Raw genomic sequence first — 23,135 nt, 5'->3', positions numbered from 1 at the left:
TGGGGCAACGGTTTGAGCTATGTTGCTGCACATGGGGCAACAGTTTGAGCAATGTTGCTGCACAACTACATACAAGGTCCTTGTATTTTGATTGGATGCTCATGAAAAAATGCCTAATGATTAAATTTCTCCAGTAAAATAATAGCTACCCGATGTCAATGGGAAGGTGCCAGAACCACAATAGTCAGGAACACTGCCCAGACCAATAGCCTGGGTGTACCCAGACTGCCCAGACCAATAGCCTGGGTGTACCTACCCAGACTGCCCAGACCAATAACCTGGGTGAACCCAGACTGCCCAGACCAATAGCCTGGGTGAACCGTAGCCTGGGTGTACAGCAACAATAGCCTGGGTGAACCGTAGCCTGGGTGTACAGCAACAATAGCCTGGGTGAACCCAGACAAACTTTTTAACAAATTTGAATTGGACCTGGAGAACAAATTGGACCTGTAGAACAAATTGGACCTGTAGAACAGATTGGATCTGTAGAACTAATTCAAATTTGCCAACAGGTTCATCTGGGTTCACCCAGGCTATGCTACAGCAACAAAGTTCAAAAAGTTGCTTTGTGTATCACCAGCTTTACACAAATATGCTAGTTGTGATAGTACAATATCCAGCAGCACCATTGGCAGTATAGGAATTTACAGTCAACTTAAATTAACAGTTAGCTTTGGATGTTACCTGACAAGCTATCATGTAATTATAAAGATAAGGTAATTGCTGTTTTTCTTCTGAACATAGGCCTGATATTGCAAAGATAAGATATTTGCTGTTGTTTTTCTGAATATAGGCCTATGAGATTATAAAGATAAGGTATTTGCTGTTCTTCTAAAGCTATCATGAGATTATAAAGATGAGGTAATTGCTATTGTTTTTCTGAACATAGGCCTATGAGATTATAAAGATGAGGTAATTGCTGTTGTTTTTCTGGCCTATGTTGAAGATTGTGGTCCAGGACATAAACCTATTGTTCTTAGTAACTTACATTCCTATATAAACAACACATGAAATGCTATACTGTTGCTACGTTTTTCACTAGCTGTACGATTTTGGCATCAAGGACTAATACAGTATCTCAATGATCTAGGAAATGTTTCTGTTAATGCTGAACATACATAGTCAGTTGATCTGTCTGAGTATGTTACTTTACAGCACCACCATGAGGGAGACAGGTGAATTGCAGCCATTTGAAAGGCAGAATTTCTCTTTTAATTAGGAGCACAGTGAGCACCTCAGTAGCTATAAACAGACGCCATGCATTTATGTTCAATTCAGCTGAATGGATGTCCACACACCCAATATACATCACAGATACAATACAGTACAAACAGACAACAATAATACCTCCTATAAAAGCCTTGGATAAAAAAGCAAAACCGTATGTGTTTATAAAATAAAACCAATGTAGTTGTGTGTAATATTTTAGTGTCATGCCCATTATGCAAAAGTTCTTGAGTTTATATTTCATTCATTGTTCAAATATTTTCCAAATCATTACACTCTTTCTGTGTTTAAACTGAAATTGTACATGGCTGGACACAATTTTCCAAAAGGTAATGTAGACATTTCATGAACGTTAACATGAAAAAAAACAAAGTTCTCATGAGAAAAGACAGGTGATAAAAATCAACTTAATCAGTCAAGTGAGTTAAGTCCATTTAAGATCCTGTTGAGAAAACGAGAAGAGGCACACAATTAGGAGTTGAACTTGTTGAACAGTGTATCAGCTCAATCAGACGTTTTTTTGCCTTCAACTCACATTCCGATAGTCCGATAGTCTCATAGTCTCATCATTAACTTATCCATCAACTGATTGTTTGATTGATTGATTAATTTTTACTAGAAGTATATGTGGCATTATCTCTACGTGACATTACCTGCTACTGCCCACCAGCGTCGAACAGCTTCTTCCTGCCCTCCATGCCGGACATGGCCTCCACATTCTTACGCCAGTCAGTCACCTCCTCTTTCTGTGAGGATGAAAAGTAGCTCAGGTAAAAACCTGATGTTTGTGAGGACTGTTTGTGCTGGTTCAAGAAAATGTTCAAACATGCTAAAAGAGGCACAGACAAAAATTATTAAAGAACAAAAAACAAATAATAATGTTGATAAATATAATCTGGACTGGACACAGTTCCTTTGCCCCAGGCAGCCTCTGCTCTACACACAGCTCTGCATACGAAGGCATTAGTAGATAGAGATAGATAGATAGATAGATAGATAGATAGATAGATAGATAGATAGATAGATACTTTATTGATCCCCAGGAGAAATTCATTAGTGTTACCTTCTCATCCTCCTTCTTGACTGTTTTGAGGTTGGCCTTGAAGTCAATGGTCTGTGTGTGCTTGCCACCCAGGAGGACAGAGAGCAATTGTTCTGCAGATATTTTCACTCTCTTCAGAGTAGGCTTCTTCCTTGTCAACTCTTGCACCTTCAGCTTCATCTCATGAATCTGAATTAACAACAACAACAAAAAAAACATCATACTTTGCGGCACAACAAACCCCATTTGGGTTCACTCTCAAGTTTCACTCTCAAGTCCTTGTGCTTGTCCACGTTAACATCACTGACTATGCTTGCTTTGTGACAAATGTTAGTCCCAATTGCCTTGCAGACATGTTAGAGAATGACCACTGCCTACTCCATGAATAAGGAGCCCCAGGAATAAGCTGCGTAGTACCTCCTTATCATTTTTGGCCACTTTCACTTCAACATCATAGCGTTCCTCATCAACTACATCAATTTTGTGATGCAGATCTCTGCAAAGATCCTGTTGAGTAAAAGATAAAAAAGTGACTTTAGTCTGCAGCGTTGGGTAGAGTAAGTTGTGCAACAAACAAAAGATGAATGAATAAATCAGGCAGGTAAGGGCAGGCAGGTAAGGGCAGGTAAGGGTGGGGGCGGGTAAGGGCGGGGGGGCAGGTAAGGGTGGGGGCAGGTAAGGGCGGGGGGGCAGGTAAGGGACTCACCTGGAGCTCCTGCACAGACAGGCCAGACAGCTTGAGTGGCGGGACGCGTTCAGCAAGGGTGTCCGCTCTGTCTTTCACCCTGTCCTCATTCTCCACAACCAGCATGTCGAACGCTGTGTACAGCATCTTCATCTTGTGTCAAAGTTTACAAGTCAGTGATTTTGTATGCAGCATCCTTATCTGGTGTTAAAGGAGAATTCTGGCAATTTTCATATAGATCTCTGTTTCTCAAGGTCACCGAGTACTGTTGGTGTGGAAAAAACGGGCATTTTTAAAATCATGCGCCCAGAGTGTAGCACTGTAGCTGCCCCATGTTCATGCCCCCAGAGTGTAGCACTGCAGCTGCCTGGCTTCTCTAGCTGTTGCCCCCAGAGTGTAGCACTGCAGCTGCCTGGCTTTTCTAGCTGTTGGCTGCAACAACTCGGGCTAGGTAGCACTGTTTTTTGTGTTTTTTTTTTTTAATTGAAGTTAGTGATTTTGGTGAAAGGTTGTTGATTTTTGAACTCAAAAGCCAATCAAATTAGACCCCTCCTTCATTCTGTCATTTTGAAGTAATGTATTTTATGGCTGGAATTGTTCATGGTTTTTCTCTTAACTGCTATAGGACCGTGAATTAGAGCTTGCTGAATTTGACAAAAAGTGCATTGGATAAGAATTGCACCTATACATTTGTCCTTACCTTCAGCCCCAGCCTGCGACCTGAGCTGATCTTCTTTTTCTGCAGTAGAAAATATAGTGTTTATATCATTAATCATCTTTCTAAATGCCATGGAGCAGAAATCATAGGACAGTATTCAGCAGCAATTTTCACATGCCACATGGCTTACTTTGAAGCCAAGACATTTGTTGCAGAGTTTTGTTTTTCAAAATCAGCTACATTTACTAAAAAGTTAATAATTCTTCAGAGTATAAAAATAATCTCTCTGAGGAACCATTACCAATGTGAAGAACCATTCATTAGATTGTTTTAGAGTGTAAAAATGTTGTGTTTTTAACAAAAATGTCAGTTATCATTGAGATGACTGGAGTGATACTCACCGGTCTATTCAAGCAACAGAACCCCCCACAGAGATGGAAAACAAAAACAGAGATGTGTAAACAAACATCAACAAACAAACAAACAGTCTTTTTTATCATTTCAGTGTTTGTGATTTTACAAAGCATACTTACGCATCCGACATCTTTGGTCATATACTGCACACCAGATCTGAAATAGGAATGAGCATATGCATAGGTTTTGGCGACACTTTAGTCAACAGTCTTCTTCCAGAGATGAGGTAGCTCTGGCCTGATAACAGAGGGGCAACTGGGACATGATGTTATTGTGCTGGACTTATTAAGGTGTGCTGGTTGCTCTCCTCGTTAGCTTATTATAGCTCAACAATGTGATTTAATGGCCCCGGCTGAAAAAGTCACACGGTCACAGGCATATGCCATCTTTTCCTGCATGTCCCATCCAAATGGAGAGGCCAGGTCCCACTTCACCTCTGGCTTCCCTTCAACCTTCCTACGTGCCATCATGAAGCCCTCATTTTGATATATGAAAGGCTGGCATGCCAGGAGGCTAAGGATTGCCAACACCTAGCCACCCTCAATCACAAGTGGCATCTCACTCCAAAAAGAACGAAAAAGTACCAATTATGTTTACGAATTTTACAAAATACATGGGAAAACAGCAATAATGTTGCTATATGTTAATGTACTAAGTCAAATTAAATAGCATTGTATGGCAAAATATCTTTATTGTTTGTCATTGTGCAACAATTCCAATATAACGTATCATATGACTTGGACTAGGCTAGCCTACGCTTGGTTTATGAAATCTCATGTCTCCCGCAATTGTCATTCATCAAACACACATAGGCTACTGTTTTTCTATCTGTAATCTAAAGTATCAGTAGAAACCAAATTAGCCTACATTGTGTCCAACAAAATTCAGCGTCAGTACCTTATCATTCACCCACATATACCTTTCGCATAGCAATGTATTAAGTGGGTATGCTCACATATCATTCCTCGATACCATTTGATCTGTTTCGTCTCAGTGCACCTCAACTTGTCATCGGCGCTGCCCAGGGGATTAACCCCGTTTCCCTCCTGCCCCCCTCCACCTCCTCACATCTAGCAAGTAAGTTGGTCAAAACGTACCTTTGGGAGAGAAAAGCTGACAGTGTTGGATGCACACGCCAACTGAGGTTTGGGGAATACAGATTCAGATTTATAGTTTCTAACGCTTAGGGGAACGGCCCACGAAAATAACCCGCTGTCTTCGTCCTCTCTGCTGCTGACGTTTACTGTGGCACATACATAGCGCGTAAACAGTATTCAGTCTACAAAGCGTGGCAATAAAACAACTTTATTGGTGTTGGACATGGAGTTACGTGGTGTGGTGATGCCTGGCGGTGGTGGTGGCTAGTTGGCAGGTCCTCTCTCAGCTGTTGCTGTTGCCCAGAGCAGACAGACGGGTTCGAATGGCAGAGCATAAAATGCTGCTTTGTCAGGTCAGAAGAAAGGCCTCTATCATCCTCATGGGTCACTCTCCCACTGGGGAAAAACATAGTTTTGCATGCAAAGTTTAGTTTGAACAGAGGTGAATGTGAATAAGCTCTTCTAAATGAGATTCTTTGGAAACATGTAATTTGTGTTCTGTGTGTTCAGTGTCTTTTGACACTTCAACAAGGAATAATGAGTTACAATTTGAGTAATGTTTCTTAATAAACTTCTTCAACATGCTGTTTTATTTTTGTCTAAGTATGACCACACTATTTTATTTTGTAATCTTAAAAAAATTAATGCCAATTACACAGATAATCAATTTTTTCATTCATTCTGGTGATATAGTGACAGAATTCAAATTATTCATAAAACTCACCTTTAAGTTATGAAGGCCATCTGTCAGATCGAACAGTAATCAATCACTGCAGTGTTATGCTGTGTCCATTAAGGGCAATTACCAGACATGACATGAATGTGTTAATACCCAGTCACATTAGGCTTCAGCCCCTAGCCACAAAGAGGACCAGGCGTAAATCACTGCAGTGTCTTGGTAAGAATAGCAGGAGCAGGTGGATGCTATCTTGATGTAACATGAGCTCGCCCACCTACAGCTCATTCTACTTTACGTGCGTAGGCAACATGGCAGTGTGTGAGAGGCGCCGAGAATGACAACGCCACCTTGGCCACAGTTTAATTTTAGACACAGTGACCTGGTAACATGAGGCTTAGTGTGTTAACGCCTTTGTTTTGGGTCTCTGAGTTAACTTAACGCCTTTGTTTTGGGTCTTTGAGCTAACTTAACGCCTTTGTTTTGGGACTCTGAGCTAACTTAACACCTTTGTTTTGGGTCTTTGAGCTAACTTAACACCTTTGTTTTGGGACTCTGAGTTAACAGTGGCACGCCTGCCTACTCCTCTCTTAGTCTGCTAATTCCTTTAGCATTTAATAACAAGCTTTCTGGCCGTTGTTCAAAGATACTTCAGATTGTTGATGAAGAAATTGTGCACCAGGGACAAGTGGTTGTAACTCATTTGAATGGAGTGCTATCTTGTTGGGGTCAAACAGTCTCAGTGCACTTGAGATATCTGGTCTGACCATGACTCTTCCCCTTAGAGTCTGAAGAGGCCGAATATCTGAGGCCATGTTTACCCTGGCCTGATTTACAAACGTTGTTTTAATGTTATGGCAGCTATGGCAGCTCAGCTGTGAATATGGGCAGCCTTTAAAGGAGCTTGGCCAAAGAGACAGACATGCAGTGAAGAGAGATCAGCACGAGTGGAATGTGTAGAGACCTGCCTGGCCCAGCAAGAAGGCACAATAGCAAAGGATTTGAATGGTCGTCCAGTTTATTCCAGTGCAAAACTCATTTACATGAATGAGGAACATCATACGTATGACAACATATATGACAACAACATACTGATAAGATTGCTCTAAAGGGATATTTGTACTTATGCACATTTTGTGATGACATGACACCCACAGTTGCTAAGCTAGCTGGATCCACAGGCACACACTCTACAGGCACACACTCACATTCCTCAGTCTATGAATCTTTCATAGACAATTTTCTTCCAATATGTAATGTTTAGTAGTCTTGCAATCAAATCAGCAATGTCACGCAATATATGCTAACATGACAGAAATTAAAACTCCAATCCACATAAAACATACAAAAGATGTTAAGTAAGAAACTATTATCAGACAATCAGACAAAGTCTGTAATAATTTCAGCTCGTTGTACAGTAAGTCCTTCTACGGTTGTACAGTGACATTTGTACAAATGTTTGCTCAATGTTTGCTCAATGCTTTTGGAGACGCTGGCTTTGTCCGACCTGCTACTGCCCACCTGCATCGAACAGCTTCTTCCTGCCCTCCATGCCGGACATGGCCTCCACGTTCTTACGCCAGTCAGTCACCTCCTCTTTCTGTGGAAGGAAAGCTCAAGTAAAACAAGGTCACTCCGTAGTGACATGCTCAGATCAAATTCTTTGGGTCACTATTGCAGTCAAAATACACAGTCGTTTTTATTCCTTTTTCACATGAGTAGACAATAGGACAGTAATGGCAGCAAATGGCATCTAGCCAAAGCCTTGCCTTCTCCTCCTCTTTCTTCACGGTCTTGAGATTGGCCTTAAAGTCGACCGACTCCTTGACCTTGGCTCCAAACAGAGCCCCCAGCATGGCGTCGGCTGAGATCTTCACTCTCTTCAGCGCCGGCCTCTTCATTTTACCCTTCAGCTCAAAGATCTTATGGGCCAGGTTCTCAATCTGTGGTCAGCACAGGTCAGTGTTACTTGCTTGACCACTAAGCAAAATACAACAGAATCATTTTGCTATCATCATTCAATATCATTTGAATTTTCAAATCCAAACCTTGCTACTTATGTTGCTAATTTAAAAAGTAATGACATGACTTGTTCATCAGGCACCTCTTTTTCATTTTTGGAAACTTTGAGATTAAGGTCGTATCGTTCTTCATCGACCACATCAGTCTTCTGGTGCATCTCTCTACACAGGCTCTGGAGGCAAATTCAGGAAGTGAGTGCACTTTGCACCGCACATGTTGACAGACTTGTCAGTACAAACCTCCACACCAACATACTGCACACACAGACAGACGGACAGAGACAGAGAGACGTTGGTTGGCACGTGGGCGGCCATGTTGATTAATGTCGTGGTGTGTTCTATATTCCGCTGGCCGTGCATGCCGTGCCATGTGGGAGTGGTCATAGCTGACATGGTCAGAACATACCTGCAGGTCCTGCACAGACAGACCTGACAGCTTGAGTGGCGGGAGTCTCTCATTCAGCGTGCTCTCTCGCTCTCGTTTCTTCTCCTCTTTCTCAGCAGCCAGCATAGCAGTACCTTTCTTCAGAACTTGGATCTGCCACAGAATGACACGACTGAAGCAACTCAGTAGCCTTCACATGAACAGGGCTACAGTAAAATCTCATTTGTGGCCAGACAGATTTAATTAGCATATGCAGTTAGCGTACACTTTTTTATTAACAAACCAAAACCAATCAGAAGCCTCTATGTGACAACAAGATATAGGCACTGGTCTGATTCACTTTTGACATTTAGTTAGCTTATTGTACTCATTCAGACAACACATGTTGTGTGTAAAGGCTAATTGGTCAACCCACACACACAGTGGTCAACCCACACACACACTACCTTCAGAAACAGCCTGCGCGAGGCTGAAATCTTGGACTTGGGTTTCGGCTGACAAATAAAGTAGGAATATGAATTAATATTAAATAGATTAAACATGATGCTACATATTTATCTGTTTATTTATGACTTACCATTCTGAAGGCATGTGAAAAAAGGAAGTACAAATAAATTATATAAATGAAGTGCATTAGTGTGACAGGAAATGCAATAGGAATGTATGATTAATATTTGCTATTGACAAGAAGCATCAATCACACTAAAAATACTCACGCCTCAGACATGTTGGCTTATTGCGAATGGTCTAAAAACATCAAGAGAACACATCAGTTGAATATGCCCAGCAACACCAATAAAGTTGTCCCCAAAGGTTCTCAAATAAATGAGCATCATAAATACTATGGCCACAAACTGATCATAAATACTATGGCCACAAACTGATCATAAATACTATGGCCACAAACTGATCAACCAAGTTATGTGTTTCATGTGTTTCATGTAGCCGCTGACCTGGCTGTATCTAACTGGCAAATCAACTAATTGCCATTGCCAAGCAGCAATGATTTATTTACTTGTTTTGAAAAGCTTATTATCATCCAAATACCTGCTGTCTACGTTACGTACGCGCACAGACTCGGTGCCAGTTCAATAAAACGTACCTGTTTCTCCTGCAGATGAATCACGGAGTGCAGAGGGTCTGACAGTGACAGTGGGCAGGAAACCCCCGGTGAAATGTTATTGCCCCTGGCCCTGAGATCGCATCTGAGTGGTTAACTAAAATAGATCCCTGGATTCTGACGTTTGATATGACCCAGAGCAGCGCAACACAGGTGCACGCAACCTTCATGGCCGGCTGCGCAGCCCTCCGGCCCTTTGTCTCCACCCTTATATGGGAGGAGGGAGCAGGGGGAAGGCACCTTGAGTCTGTATTTTAAGGCAGGGTGGACTCTGTGCCTCCCTGTCACTAATGGAAGATGGTGTCCTGGTGTCCTCTGAGTGTGCTTGTCATGCCAAATGAACATGTGACAACTGGTATTATTAACCTGAAATTAAGCTGAAATCTGCCATAAGAGACGGACTGGGGAATGGCTATGCATTGAATGCGCTAACTGACTAAAGGGTCATTTAATGAAGGAATGAATGAGGGTTTTGAGGTTTTTCAATTTAGGTGATCATTCATATCTACCACTACAGTGAAACTTGAAAATATTTAGCTGAAAACATGCTTTAGACTATGTCTCGGTTTGTATAGCATGCAACTATTAAACAAAATCCTCACTCGTTAACCTAACAACATAGTGTGGCTTTAATGACGACCCCCTGGGTGGCACCAGCATATTGAGAGACACACACAGTTCAGAAGAGTGAAGTGCAAATGTTCAAATAAACAATAAAGCAGTTTGATGATTAATGCAGCACATTTAATTGTGGAATGCCATTTACAGAGTAATTTCTCATTTGGTGACATTAACAATTTAGTGACACATCTCTGTCAGCAGCAAATCAATGAAGTCCTCTCACAGAGTTCCGCTCGCTAAGAGCTTTTCTCAGATGTTAGCAGTTACAACCTACAGGTTTCCATAAAATGTAATCGTCTTGTTAAACATGTTTCAGTCTGACAAAGTGAACAATCTCCGCCGCACACTGCAGGTTTACAAAATATTGAAAGTACAGTATCTACAATCAAACTTCTCATAGTGTCATATAGTGTCATATTTGCTTCACTATGCTGTCTTAGAATACCAGCAAATTTGTACAAAAAAAGAATGGGAAACATCAGAACAGGGCAGACATTTTATGATGTTATCAGGTTGTGCATTTCCCATGATGTCATCAGGTTGTGCATTTCCCATGATGTCATCAGGTTGTGCATTTCCCATGATGTTATCAGGTTGTGCATTTCCCATGATGTTATCAGGTTGTGCATTTCCCATGATGTTATCAGGTTGTGCATTTCCCATGATGTCATCAGGTTGTGCATTTCCCATGATGTTATCAGGTTGTGCATTTCTTCTGTTGTGTCTTGTGGCGTTTTTGGCATACCTTATTATTACTGGTTCCAAAATGGGTTTGTACTTTTACGAGACGGGATGAGTGCTGTTTGCTTATTCCTGATGCCTTAGAAGAATACTGTAGGTGTCCCTCTCTTCCAAACAGCCAACCTTGTTACTGTCCAGCGTCGAACAGCTTCTTCCTGCCCTCCATGCCGGACATGGCCTCCACGTTCTTACGCCAGTCAGTCACCTCCTCTTTCTGTGGAAAGGGAATCAGATTCAATTAGAGCTTTTCAGTGTATAAAACAATATATTAATTCCATGTTTCTTTATGGTATTTAATGATTGCTTAAGACCAGCCTTTAAAGTAACATGATGTAGGAATTCCTTACAGGGTTCTGCCACTACACACAACTACATGCTGCTACCCGCAGCCATGTCAGAGTCTACATTTTCCTTTTTCTCCAAAATGAGTTTGCAGCCGTTATTTTAAGCCAAAATAACTAATGTGTTGCTTTATAGGGAAGGGGCTCTCAGTGGGGTCAAAAACAATGCTAATTGGTGCAGTATTGAGCTAGCAAGTTTACAGTACATCAGCATTGGCTAAGCGGCTATACTGAGCAGTGGTGTGTGATGCATGTTGTCAAACATCAAAGTAGACCACTCTTTTGACTAGGCTCAAAGTCCCACAGAGTAGTTCCTCCGTCATTGCTGGCGTTAGCTCAATGCTAACGTGTTCTAGCTCAATGCTGCACCAATGCTAATGTGTTCTAGCTCAATGCTGCACCAATGCTAACGTGTTCTAGCTCAATGCTGCACCTATCGTGTTCTAGCTCAATGCTTTTGCCCCTAAAAATAGGGCCAAGGTTAAAAAAATGCTAGACTTTTCACATGATCACATGACCATTGCTGTATGTTGTGTCTCCACTCATACCATCCATAGGCTACTGTGCCTATACATGCACGCATATCTGCAAATACATACCATATAAATGCTTATGCATACACATGTATAGATGTAATGACACATCTGTATCTATTCTATAGGATCTATTTCAGTGACTCCCTTGCCTTCTCCTCCTCCTTCTTGACTGTCTTCAGGTTGGCCTTGAAGTCAGACTTGGTGAGTTTGGACTCAGTCAAGGCCCCCAGCATGGCATCTGTGGATTTCTTCACCCTCTTGAGTTTGGTTCGGTTCATGCTGGTACCCTTCAACTCCTCAATCTTCTTCACCAGGTTCTCGATCTGTCCAAGACATCATTCATCAGGCACTTCTCCTTTGGAAGTGAATATGTGAGCCTATATGTAGCCTGTTGCACAAAAGAAATTAAGGATGCAAAACTGGCATTTGTTGTTGTACATTCATTGTCTTGTAGGGTGTCCAATGAATGATTCAAAGCCATCATAGCCTTGATATATTGTGGAATTCAATCCAAAGAGGATCTAGTTATTATAATTCAAGCCTGTGGGTATAGTTACAGAGCATGTTGGCACAGTATCTAGTTTATGGATGGCAGGTACATGACCTTCTGTGTCGGCTTCTAAATCATTCAAAGTTCTAAAGGTACGGCTTCTAAATCATTGAAAATTCTTAACATTCACACAGTGAAATAAGCATTTGTCATCCCACTTACCAAATAACTGCACTGTGATTGGGTAAGAATCTTCTTGTAATAGTAATTATATTTGCAAATATTACTAAATGCTGAGTACAGTTGAGAGGAAACTGAAATGTGAATACCTCCTTTTCATTTTTCACCACCTTAACTTCTATGTCATACCGTGCTTCATCTACGGTATCGCACTTGCGATGGAGATCTTTACAAAGGTCCTGCAAAGAGCATATGCACAGTCCAGTCTTTAACAGATTACATGTGAATATGCCGTGTAAACATGTACAGTAAAGAGCATATGCACAGTCGTCTTTAACAGATTACATGTGAATATGCCGTGTAAACATGTACAGTGAAGAGCATATGCACAGTCCAGTCTTTAACAGATTACATGTGAATATGCCGTGTACACATGTACAGTGAAAAGGCCAGAGGCCGTCGTGTTGACCATTGGGGACACAGCAGGTCATGCGTCGTGTTGACCATTGGGGACACAGCAGATCATGCGTAGTGTTTGCATTGGGGACACAGCAGATCATGCGTAGTGTTTACATTGGGGACACAGCAGGTCATGCGTAGTGTTTACATTGGGGACACAGCAGGTCATGCGTAGTGTTTGCATTGGGGACACAGCAGGTCATGCGTAGTGTTTACATTGGGGACACAGTGCTTACAGCAGTGGGGTATACTACGAAGCACGTTCGACATATCTAGGCTATGTAGACATATCGAGGCTTCACTAAGCCTTGACTCAGGGGTATACGTTAAGTGATACTACGACAGCAGTTATGTGATATATTTGTCAAACTAGGCTTTCAGCTCAGATCTGTGCGTGTTCTCGGTGTTGGGATGACGTTGGCCAATCGTGAAACATGGAGACGCACAAGACCGCCCCTATTTTTAAAACAATTACTTCCGCATTCATGAGCGATAGCTTAATCTACACTGCGGTCATTTTTTGTGTCTAACCTATAACATCAAATAAATCAATCAGTTGTTGTATGGTATGCACGTCCATAGTGGGATATTTGCACGCACAGCACTATTAAAGCGCATTCGAGATCTAAAATGTTAGTAGAGGCAGAGCTCCACCTGTAAGATATATGACAGAATCCTACACGTGAGAGAACTTCGTTTTTAAGACAATTGATTGGTCAGTGGGCGGTAGATTACACGATTTGAGCTATAACTTAGCACATAACCTCCTCCCGACCAGGTGTGGTTGACAGCATAAGATACCATGGTGATATAGGGACACTAAAACAGATCCACTTTCGTGTCACAGCATACCCTGGCTTTGAGCGCAACATACCTGGCTAACTCACTAATCGAGATTCGTAGTATACCCCACAGGTCATGCGTAGTGTTTACATTGGGGACACAGCAGGGGTCCGTTGCACAAAAGCAGAATTAAGACATCCGGGATAAGTTACTGAGCTGCGCTCAATGAATCCAAAACAAGAGCGTACAGGCTTAATTGACTGCACAAAGACCAAGCCAGGATGAGCAGACACGGATTCATCAAGCCAGGTGAAACCTATCCTGGATAAGTGCGCGCTCACGGCTCCCTCAAATAGACCCTGCCACCGATCACAGATTCACTGATTCACCATGGCAACTAGCGGCTTCATTGCTTCTTCTACGGTGTGAAGTAGGTAGCGATAGCCTTTTCACAACAGCAACAAACAGCAACACCTCTGTTTAGGAGAATATTGCAACTAGTTCCGCGACCACCACGTGCGAAATGGTTAGGCACTCCCGTGATGTCACATTGTCGCATGACAGGTCGGGAATGGCGAGTATGTAAAAGTTAATTAATGATCACAAACGTTTAAATAATGACAATGGGTCTAGGTATATGTGATAACAATGTGTAGTGGGCAGTGGAATAATTATTGGTTTCCGTTTGTGGTGACTGCTGACTGAGATAAGGGATGAGATTAAATAGATCCTGGAACTTAACCTGGTCTGGAGCAGGCTAGCTCCAAAGAATAAATCGCCATGGTAACTTATACCATAACATATCCTGCTGCCCCCTATCCCGCTTTTGTGCAACTGGATCACGGATAAATTGAGCCAGGATAACCAAGATATCCCGGCTTAATCCCTTATCCTAGTTTTGTGCAATAGGCCCCAGGTCATGTATAGTGTTTACATGCGTAGTGTTTACATTGAGTGTTTGCATTACCTGCAGCTCCTGCACAGACATCCCCGAGAGTTTGAGTGGCGGCACTCTCTCGTCCAGAGCACTCTCCCTATCTCGGACCTTCTCATCCCTCTCGGTCAAAAGCATGGACCCAGCCTTTTTCAGCAGCTTGGTCTGGCATGAAGAAAATATGTATATAAGTGTATACAGTATATATAAGTGTGTGTGTATATATATATATATATATATATATATATATATATTAGGGCTGTCAATCGATTAAAAAAAATAATGTAATTAATTACATACTCTGTGATTAATCAATCTAAATTAATCGCATATATAATTTTTGCTGTGAATGTATTTTAAATATTTAAATTCAAATGAATAATCAGCATTAGTGACATTAAAGTTCAAAAGCTCTTTTATTATTATTTTCACTGTTCAAATAATGGCCATAATAATCTATGATATGACCTAATATGCTGAGGAAATAAATTCAAAAGTGCTTCGGGAAGAAGTTTTTCTTTCACATACAAGGCATTTCAGGCCACAGATATAACCTAGGGGACACAATGAAAATAAATTAACACTCCCCTCAATGTCAACACTTGCAGACATTGGAAAGACAAAGGACTTTATTTTCAACATTTTATTTTATAACACCATCAGGCCGTTTTTTAAAAGTAAATGTTCCAATCAATGATCCAGGAAGCACGTTTTCTTCTCTCTCCTTCATTTTACAGTCTAATTTTTACTGACTAGAACGGCTCGGGGTCAAAGGTCATATGGAATCGATTAATCTGCACTAATTTTTTTAATCAGTTATTTTTTCTCAAATTAATTAATCGAAATGAATCAGTTATTTTGACAGCCCTAATATATATATATATATATAATATATATATATATACACAAGCATGGACCCAGCCTTTTTCAGCAGCTTGGTCTGGCATGAAGAAAAGATGTGGCAGTGGCTTTACTTCACGATAGTTCATAGTGTGGGGCTATTCATTTCTGCTTGTTACTAACCTTCCCTTATAATTTCAGGTGTGAACAGGTGTGTGTGTGTGTGTGTGCATGGAAAACATTGACAAAAACGTACCTTCAGCATCAACCGGCGAGTTGCAGAATATTTGGATTTTTTCTAATAGGCACAGAGAAGCTAGAATTAGCTTCATATATCATGTATGCATACATTATGTAAATTATTTTTTAGATAAAGAAAGCTATTATGTAATAAATATTTAACCATTTATTTCATGCAAATGAAATTTGCACTACTGTGTCAACCATACAAAACTGTATAAAAACAATATCGCATTGAATTGGGCAGGTCACTCACCGGCCTGTTGGTGTAAACATAAACAATCAAACAAAACAAATGGAATGTCAATACAACAATAAACAATTAGGCCTACATTTTCCACATTCCAAAAATATAATACATTTTTAACATTCCAAAAATACATAAAAATGGATATTTCTCGTGAAATATTTAAATTATATTTGTACAGTCCCTTACCCTTCAGACATGTTTCCTCTTTTTTATGTTTCCTGAGAAAAGGAAGAGAAAAGGAGGAATACGACCATTTTAATGAAAAAAGAATGAATGGACGACATGATATCCATTTGAGACAACCCATAAGGAAGAAGACGCTTTATTCTTTTTGAAAATATAGCACACAAATCATTTAAGACCCTAGGATATAAAAGGTAGTATATGATGCCATGTCTTTTAAAAGAATAAGTTCGGAATGTGCTTATGTGTTACTGGTCTTCTGCAAATAAACATATGACCTATCAACTGCCTTGTACACGCTAAATTAGATAATGGTACGTCTTGTGTGTTCTTACCCAGTTCTATTAGAACACATTGCTGTGATGCTTTCCTATGGCCTAAAGACAGCAGCAGGTGCTGCCTTGACAGGGCATGAATGTTACAAGACCCTGTTCAACAACGCAGGATGTTAAGTGGCTGAGACAAGTAGGCATTGTCCCTTTCTTTCCACATATCAATGACAAAAGATCTAAATGTAGAACAGCAACTGAAGATAGGCCGTCCTTTAGTGTTTATTACTAGATCTGAGAGTTGAATTTGTAGTTAATGTATATAAAATGCTTGAAGAAACAGTTGTCAAACAACACCATGGATTATTTGATGGAGCAGAACAATACATCCTAGTATCTGTGCACATTCATTCTCATATCAGGTTAACAATTGTTCTACTACAGTTAATTTATCCTACACCGGTAATGTAACTCATTTACCCAGCCACTGAGGATCATGGCGCAGAAGGCATGCGCTTTCATGAAATACATTCTTCCAGGACGTAATTAAGTAAGAATTAAGAATAAGTGCTGAAAACATACTGGCGTGTTGCATACAACTGCCATTTTAAAAGCATGTAATAATATTGTCAAAATGATGCCATGTTATTTACATTTCACAAACGTTTGTTCCCTATGCAGTGAAGGCCCACTAGAGGTAAGTGTTGGCAGGAATCAAAATACTATGCAACCACACACAGTCTTGTCTTTCATTACAAGAATTCTTTGACGTAAACAAACTTCAGCGATGAGTCACCCTTAGTGGCAGCACAAATGCAGGAGCCCTTTTTTGACAGGAGTACAGATGCACATAAACACCTAATCCCCTTCCATCTGTATAATCAACTTTGACTACCTCTACCTGTCAGCTCATAAAAGCCACGCACAGCAGACTGATGGCTTGAATGATTGATAGGCTGTAAATTCACAATTGACTGGAGATTTGACATTTTTTTGTGGTCTGACACTAAGCCTTTAATCCTATAGGAAATGAGAAGTGGCAGCACTATGCCTTTAATCCTATAGGAAATGAGAAGTGGTAGCACTATGCCTTTAATCATGTAGGAAATGAGAAGTGGCAGCACTATGGCTGGGACTTACCTTTAACTTGAAGACTTGGGCAGAGTGGAGAGAGGGAGAGTGAGAGCTGTGGTGGTGCCGGAGCAGACAAAGTATTTTATGATTTTTGATGAAAGATTTATGATTTCAAACTAACATGTGAATGGCTCGCTAAAATAGAACCCCCGCTACGCCTCTTGCTCCCTCTCGCATGTTCTGCATAGCATCACAACACCTTCCGACTTGTCCTCTACTTCTAACTCGGCCTGTTATCACAATGCGCATGCACGTACACAGACACACACACACTAACACGTTCATAGAAGTACCCTCACGTGTACTCTGTCTCTGAAAGATTGGCAACATTTGAATGCTTAAAGGCTGTTCATATCTTTGGCCTGCAACTCAGGGGCATATCTCCATTGGCAACCCTCAGCCAATCATCCGCAAGTGAACGAACTGTGGCATATTGGAACACAGCACTAGGTGGTGAGTCAATGGACATGTGCTTATGACCTTAAATTAGCTGTGTGATAATAACCGCAGTCCCGTCCTTTAAAGGACATTAAAGTCAGGAGGGTGATAAGTTAATAATTCCATAGACTCATAGGTGTGTATGACATGTGGCATTACTGCCTTGTCACAGAGTGAAAATATCACTCAGTCAATCAACAGAAATGTCCTGACATCATAATGATCACAACAAGCTAAACTTAAATTGGTTAAAAAAAAACTGAAATATTTCCATTGGAATGAGAATCCAAAGAACTCAATGAGCAGTTGTCATGGGTCAGTTGTCTTAGGGTCAATGGCTTGATGTCTTGATGTTAAACTGATGCTTTGATACATGGCCGAGTGATACCAGATGATTTGCTAATCTCCCCCGCCTGCTTATGTTGATTTCTGCCAGGCTTGGAATTTCACCATTCTGGGGGCAAGGCCACTTGGCCTTCAGTTGGGTATATTTGGTGGGGGGCACAAAGGCCACATGTCAGGGCACCAAGGCCAAAGTTAACTATACAGTAGGCCAGGGCTATTCAATTAGTTTGTATTGGGGGCCAGTTCATGAAAAGCATCACAACTGAGGGGCCGGAGAAATGCGGCTTGAAATATGAGTAATCACATTAACAGCTGTATATACAATGACAACAGCAGCAATAGGGTGTTCAAATGTTGTATTTTGTACATGCATAACAACATCATTGGCTGGTTGATGGTGGCTAATATGGAATGAAATCTGTGATAACAGATAACACAAATGGAATCTGTGCTTTGCACAGTAACTGCTAGGTCCAAGATTTCCAGTGAGTACAAACAGGATTCAAACACTGTTCAGGTGAATTAAATGTGTAATCAGTCGCATATGTAGCTCTTCTGACTTATTCATGGGTTTCATCAGGTCCCTTTCCACAGGTGTATCAAAGCACCATGCAGCCTGCATTGATAATCAAGGTGCTTGATTTTATACACCTGTGGAAAGGGACCTGATGAAACCCATGAATAGGCCTACTTGTTACATTTGACGTTCCCACCATTTTTGAGATGACCGTGACCCCTAGATTTTTTTTAGCAGTGGGGGCAGGCCAGTCAGCCTAATAATAATAACACGGGGGTCCGGGGGTGTCTCCCCCGGGATTTTTTTTAAATTTTCTGGTTGCTAATCACGCTATTTTAAACATTTTTGAGAGGGACAGGCCCATATTTTTTCTGACGCACCTCACGTTACCCCATGCATCAAACCGAATGTCACTGCTTGAATAAATGAAACACATAGCCTACTGAACATGGGCATCGTCATAGTTCACGATGACAATGAAAACGTTTAGCCTACTTGGTTTCTGACAGAAATTACGTTTTGTGCCAACATATTGTAGAAACACAACCACGGCCTTTATTTGGTGAACGGAGGTGCAAATCATCTCCTTTACTTTCTTTATTATAAAGTCTACGATTCACTTTAACGTTTTGCCGTCGCCATTTACAAATATGCAATTTACCTTCGTTAGGCTATCATACTTTTTGCTTCGAATCGCAATTGAGTGCGCATTTAATGGAACATGCCACATGATTTCCAAGAGGCTTTTAGACAGGCTCATTTCAGACATCGCTAGTCTATAACTGCATTTGTTTATGTTGTAAGACGTGAAGAAATGAAGGACATGTCGGCAATAGCCAGGCTACTCTATAGAAATACTTTGAAATTCCCTTTGAGTCGGATCTGCTCCACCTTTCCACCAAGTTTTGCAGAAATTGTGCCCGTGTTTTTTTGCGATATTGTTGACAGAAACTATTTGTGTGGTGCAACCTGTTAAATATTAGTAGATAAACTCCAACGTGCCAATTTAGGTTGAAACTAAACTATGGCACTTACGTTCAGCTTATAAATGTACAAATGTAATGAATTGTAATGTAGTCTAACTTGTTCAATGGGCTGAGGTGCAGTGGCTGCAGGACTAAAGCGAGTGAGAGATGCAAGAGTGGACAACAGCTCATGCGCTTGCTAGAGATTACATTTTTTTTAAAGGGCCAGTACAAATGACCTCGCCCAGATCCCGCCCGCGGCCCGCCAATTGAAGAGCCCTGCAGTAGGCTATAAAAATGATCAAAGTTGTATTTAGCCCATTCACTGCAGTAGACCTGCATCACTGTAGCCTATGAAACATTACAAAAACATGAAACATGGCATATTACATAGAACTGTAAATCATCTGATCATCTAATAATTACAGATATCTAGGCAATATATAACATTTATTATGACCGCCGCTAGCGAAGCTAGCGAAGCGGTCATATAGGGATTGTCAAAGTTTTTTTTTTTTTTTTTTTTTTTTTTTTTTTCCGTCATCTACTTCCTGAAATTTTGGTCAACGATACCCGGGGCACCGAAACACCGGGGCACATGAAATTTGGTGGGTATGTAGCCCCACTAGACTTTTACGGAAAAATTTCGTTTGGTCCCCGGGGGCCACTCCCCCTCCGCGCTGGGCCCCCCGAAACCCAAAAAATGCAGTTTTTCCTAAATAACTACCTGAACCGTGGCACCGAGGATGAAGAAATTTTTATGGTATGTTGGTCTCAAGGGCCCACATCAACTTAGCCCATAATCACTCATTTGTGATTTGCACCCCCCCGGTAAAAAATGAAAATGCAATATCATTCTGCTTTAATCGCCCCTCTCTTCAGTAAAGACGTTCAGAACTGCACCAAATTTTATGTGTATGATTAACCTGACATTCTCTGGGGGTATGCCAAGTTTCGTAGAATTTCATCCATGGGGGGGTCTAAAAAATTAAGTTATGTGTACATTTAGTGACTCTACACTCATTGGCCTGTAGATGGTGGTGCACACATATACACATGCACACACACACACAGGCACCCACATACTATCGGTATTAGAACGGCTGATACATAATTACAAATTCAGTAGGATTAAAAGAAAGCCAAAATAAATATTCATCATCATCATCATGGCTGCATTTCCAGTATTGGCGATAAGTAGTCGTTTGTCCACTAGATGGCGCATCGTTGCAGTGAGACGTAATTTTGTTGGAAGTTAATCTAAAGTGGGTTAGAAAGACACTATGCTTCCTACAAGGACAAGACTGTAGGCTACAGTAGTTTACCGCAGAGAACGTCTAAGGGTAGGATGATTTCTGCATGAAATGTAATTCCCATTTCCTCTTGAAGCCGAAATAAATCTGAGAATGTTTATCGGACATGCTTGTTTTTTACTGCAGGTAGGCTACGTTAATCCTATCAATAGCAGAACGTAGGTAAAATAATGTTACCGTTAGCATGGTTGAGTGATGGAGGCCAATTTGATTATTGATGTATTTGTAGAAAACCATAAATGCGTTTATAGGCTACCAAGCAAATCGATAACAGCACTAATTGTATCTTTCGACTGTCATCTCATTTGCTTATGACCATAACCTAGGCTACTAACAGGAGCTAAGTGAGTTAGCCACAACACGTTCGCTACGTGATGGTTTTTTAATGGAAAATATATAGGCCTAGGCTACCTGAAAGATAACCTGTCTATGATCGATCTACATCTCCATTTAAACCAAATGTTTTAGAGCGCACGTTGAGATGTATTCAGGGCAGGGCTGTACCTACACATATTTGTTGCACGTGCTACAAAAATCATTCTTTGCGATGGATGATTTAGTACCAACGTTACACCGGTCAGATACAGTTTTGCCTATGGCTATTCCGTGAGACTGAGGCGCTTTTTGTTTGTTCGAAGTGCGTGTTTAGGGTGTGAGAGGGGAGTCGATGTGCTTTGATTCCAGCTTGGTAGTTGTAGTCTATGCGATTAAAAAACACGTGTGTGTGAAGTATCCAAACAATGATAACGCTTTCATTATGGCTGCTTTAGCCACAGACCTTGAGTTACTGTACAGTGGGTTGGGTTCCATTTAGAAGTGTCCACTTCATTCGCCCTTTCCGTGATTCACAGCTACGTGAAATGTATTACTACTGATATGCAAAACTATTAACTTTTCGCCAAGAGGTGGCAGCTTGATACTGTAAGGTGTAAGCCATTGGTTCCAACGGAGATTTTATTTGGGTCGCCAGCATAGCCTGGTGACAATTTGTGTTGTGTAATAGGCCTAGCATAGGGCCTACCTTATATAGCTTATAGTTTGTTAACAGTCACGGTTTTGTCATGCAATGTCTATGCATTTTTGCATTTAGAATAGCTCTAAAACCGGGGGGCGAACACGTCGCAGGGGGGGCGCCAGTGCGTGGATATCTCAATCGCAAAATTAAACAATATTTCTATCGGGCGCCTACCATGGACTAGGCTGGGTGAAAATCAAAAGATTACGTCAAAAGATTGAGCTTAACCATGGACCTCATGGTTGCAAAATGCAAGGGAACATGAATCAGCATATTATTTGCACAAACAATAACGGAGAGTAGCTCTTCAACTTTGCCCGCTAAAATGTGTATGAACAGTCTCGCAACGCATTTCATGAAGGCCCTTTTGGACATGTCAGTTATTTGCACCACTGGGTAAAACGGCATTTTGTTTTAGACTACTGGTATTTAATTTGTGCATTGACAATAAAGCTGAATATAATTTGAACTAGATGACTAAACCTATGCATATGTAGAAGAAGAAACATTCACAAAAATCCATGACATGACCTCTCTTCTTGATAGCTGTTGAAAACTGCATGGAACTGACAGGGATTGTTTTAGTTTAATAATAAATAAATAAATACATTATGCTGCTACCTTCTGCTTTTCCCAAATACAATGTAGCCTACAGGTGTACCTTTCATCAGTCCAGTTGCAATGGATGGACTATGATGAACTGCCCTACTTGTGATTGTTTAGAGATTTTAAAGGTTTTATAACAATGTTACAGATTTTTTGGCCCAGAAACAAATCTATTCACCTTTGCAGCAACAGTAGGCTACTTTGTGTGCGGAATGTGTGCAAACACACATTCCAAACAAGCATACACAAAAGTTTCAAGAGTGGGGGATGGAGTAGAAGATGGAGACAAATTCATTAATATGATTTATTTTCGCGGAATGGATGTGCAGGACTGAGCGGCGGTCATATTTTGTACCGCTACGCGGTACATCTAGTTTTATATTTGGCCTGCTATGAAATCATGTATTGAACAGAAAAGCACAGCTCAGCTAGCCTAGATGCATGCTTAGCATTTTGTGATCACTACTTTCACAAACTCTTAGTCAGCTGTCCTCTGATTTACTAATATCTAGGCGATATTTGTAACATTTATTTTGTATTTGGCCCGTTATGAAATCATGTGGAACAATTTAAACACATTGTAAAACTTAAAGTACAAATTTGGAGACAT

The 23,135-nt window shown here is 40.9% G+C and overlaps 3 protein-coding genes across 3 annotated transcripts; all 3 read right to left on the bottom strand.

The window, feature by feature from the left end:
• Window positions 1-1,210: 1,210 nt before the first annotated feature.
• LOC143109296 (troponin I, slow skeletal muscle-like) lies at window positions 1,211-3,688 on the bottom strand. Its single transcript, XM_076271952.1, has 6 exons — window positions 3,655-3,688; window positions 2,976-3,107; window positions 2,687-2,776; window positions 2,291-2,458; window positions 1,881-1,973; window positions 1,211-1,669 (listed from the first exon to the last, which is right to left on the bottom strand). Exons 2-5 carry the CDS (start codon window positions 3,105-3,107, stop codon window positions 1,884-1,886), a joined length of 480 nt encoding a protein of 159 aa, XP_076128067.1. The 5' UTR covers window positions 3,655-3,688; the 3' UTR covers window positions 1,211-1,669; window positions 1,881-1,883.
• A 3,111-nt stretch (window positions 3,689-6,799) lies between these two features.
• Window positions 6,800-9,496, bottom strand: LOC143109279 (troponin I, slow skeletal muscle-like). The gene is made up of 7 exons (XM_076271937.1): window positions 9,308-9,496; window positions 8,922-8,952; window positions 8,652-8,786; window positions 8,227-8,358; window positions 7,904-7,993; window positions 7,569-7,742; window positions 6,800-7,399 (listed from the first exon to the last, which is right to left on the bottom strand). The coding sequence occupies exons 3-7, from the start codon at window positions 8,745-8,747 to the stop codon at window positions 7,310-7,312; spliced, it is 582 nt and encodes a 193-aa protein (XP_076128052.1). The 5' UTR covers window positions 8,748-8,786; window positions 8,922-8,952; window positions 9,308-9,496; the 3' UTR covers window positions 6,800-7,309.
• Window positions 9,497-10,047: 551 nt separating this feature from the next.
• Window positions 10,048-15,640, bottom strand: LOC143109285 (troponin I, slow skeletal muscle-like). The gene is made up of 5 exons (XM_076271942.1): window positions 15,507-15,640; window positions 14,444-14,575; window positions 12,384-12,473; window positions 11,714-11,887; window positions 10,048-10,901 (listed from the first exon to the last, which is right to left on the bottom strand). Exons 1-5 carry the CDS (start codon window positions 15,513-15,515, stop codon window positions 10,815-10,817), a joined length of 492 nt encoding a protein of 163 aa, XP_076128057.1. The 5' UTR covers window positions 15,516-15,640; the 3' UTR covers window positions 10,048-10,814.
• Between the last annotated feature and the right edge of the window lie 7,495 nt (window positions 15,641-23,135).

The sequence above is a fragment of the Alosa pseudoharengus genome, unplaced genomic scaffold (genome assembly GCF_046254945.1).
Source record: "Alosa pseudoharengus isolate Yale_2024_CS ecotype anadromous, Long Island Sound unplaced genomic scaffold, YU_APseudo_1.1 YU_APseudo_1.1_scf_10, whole genome shotgun sequence".
NCBI lineage: Eukaryota > Metazoa > Chordata > Actinopteri > Clupeiformes > Clupeidae > Alosa > Alosa pseudoharengus.
The sequence above is the reverse complement of the archived record's forward strand: the minus strand, read 5'-3'. Positions and strand labels throughout refer to the sequence as shown.

Bases quoted from the DNA above. Each gene is read 5' to 3' on its own strand.
- LOC143109296 (XM_076271952.1), bottom strand. From the start codon at position 3,107: ATGAAGATGCTGTACACAGCGTTCGACATGCTGGTTGTGGAGAATGAG. The intron at 2,777-2,975 runs GTGAGTCCCTTA...TTTACTCAACAG, and splicing joins TGTCTGTGCAGGAGCTCCAG to GATCTTTGCAGAGATCTGCA. The intron at 2,459-2,686 runs GTACTACGCAGC...TTGTTAATTCAG, and splicing joins TGGCCAAAAATGATAAGGAG to ATTCATGAGATGAAGCTGAA.
- LOC143109279 (XM_076271937.1), bottom strand. From the start codon at position 8,747: ATGTTTAATCTATTTAATATTAATTCATATTCCTACTTTATTTGTCAG. The intron at 8,359-8,651 runs GTAGTGTGTGTG...ATTCTGTGGCAG, and splicing joins CGCGCAGGCTGTTTCTGAAG to ATCCAAGTTCTGAAGAAAGG. The intron at 7,994-8,226 runs GTATGTTCTGAC...ATTTGCCTCCAG, and splicing joins TGTCTGTGCAGGACCTGCAG to AGCCTGTGTAGAGAGATGCA.
- LOC143109285 (XM_076271942.1), bottom strand. The intron at 12,474-14,443 runs GTAATGCAAACA...TGCTCTTTGCAG, and splicing joins TGTCTGTGCAGGAGCTGCAG to GACCTTTGTAAAGATCTCCA. The intron at 11,888-12,383 runs GTATTCACATTT...TGTCTTGGACAG, and splicing joins TGGTGAAAAATGAAAAGGAG to ATCGAGAACCTGGTGAAGAA.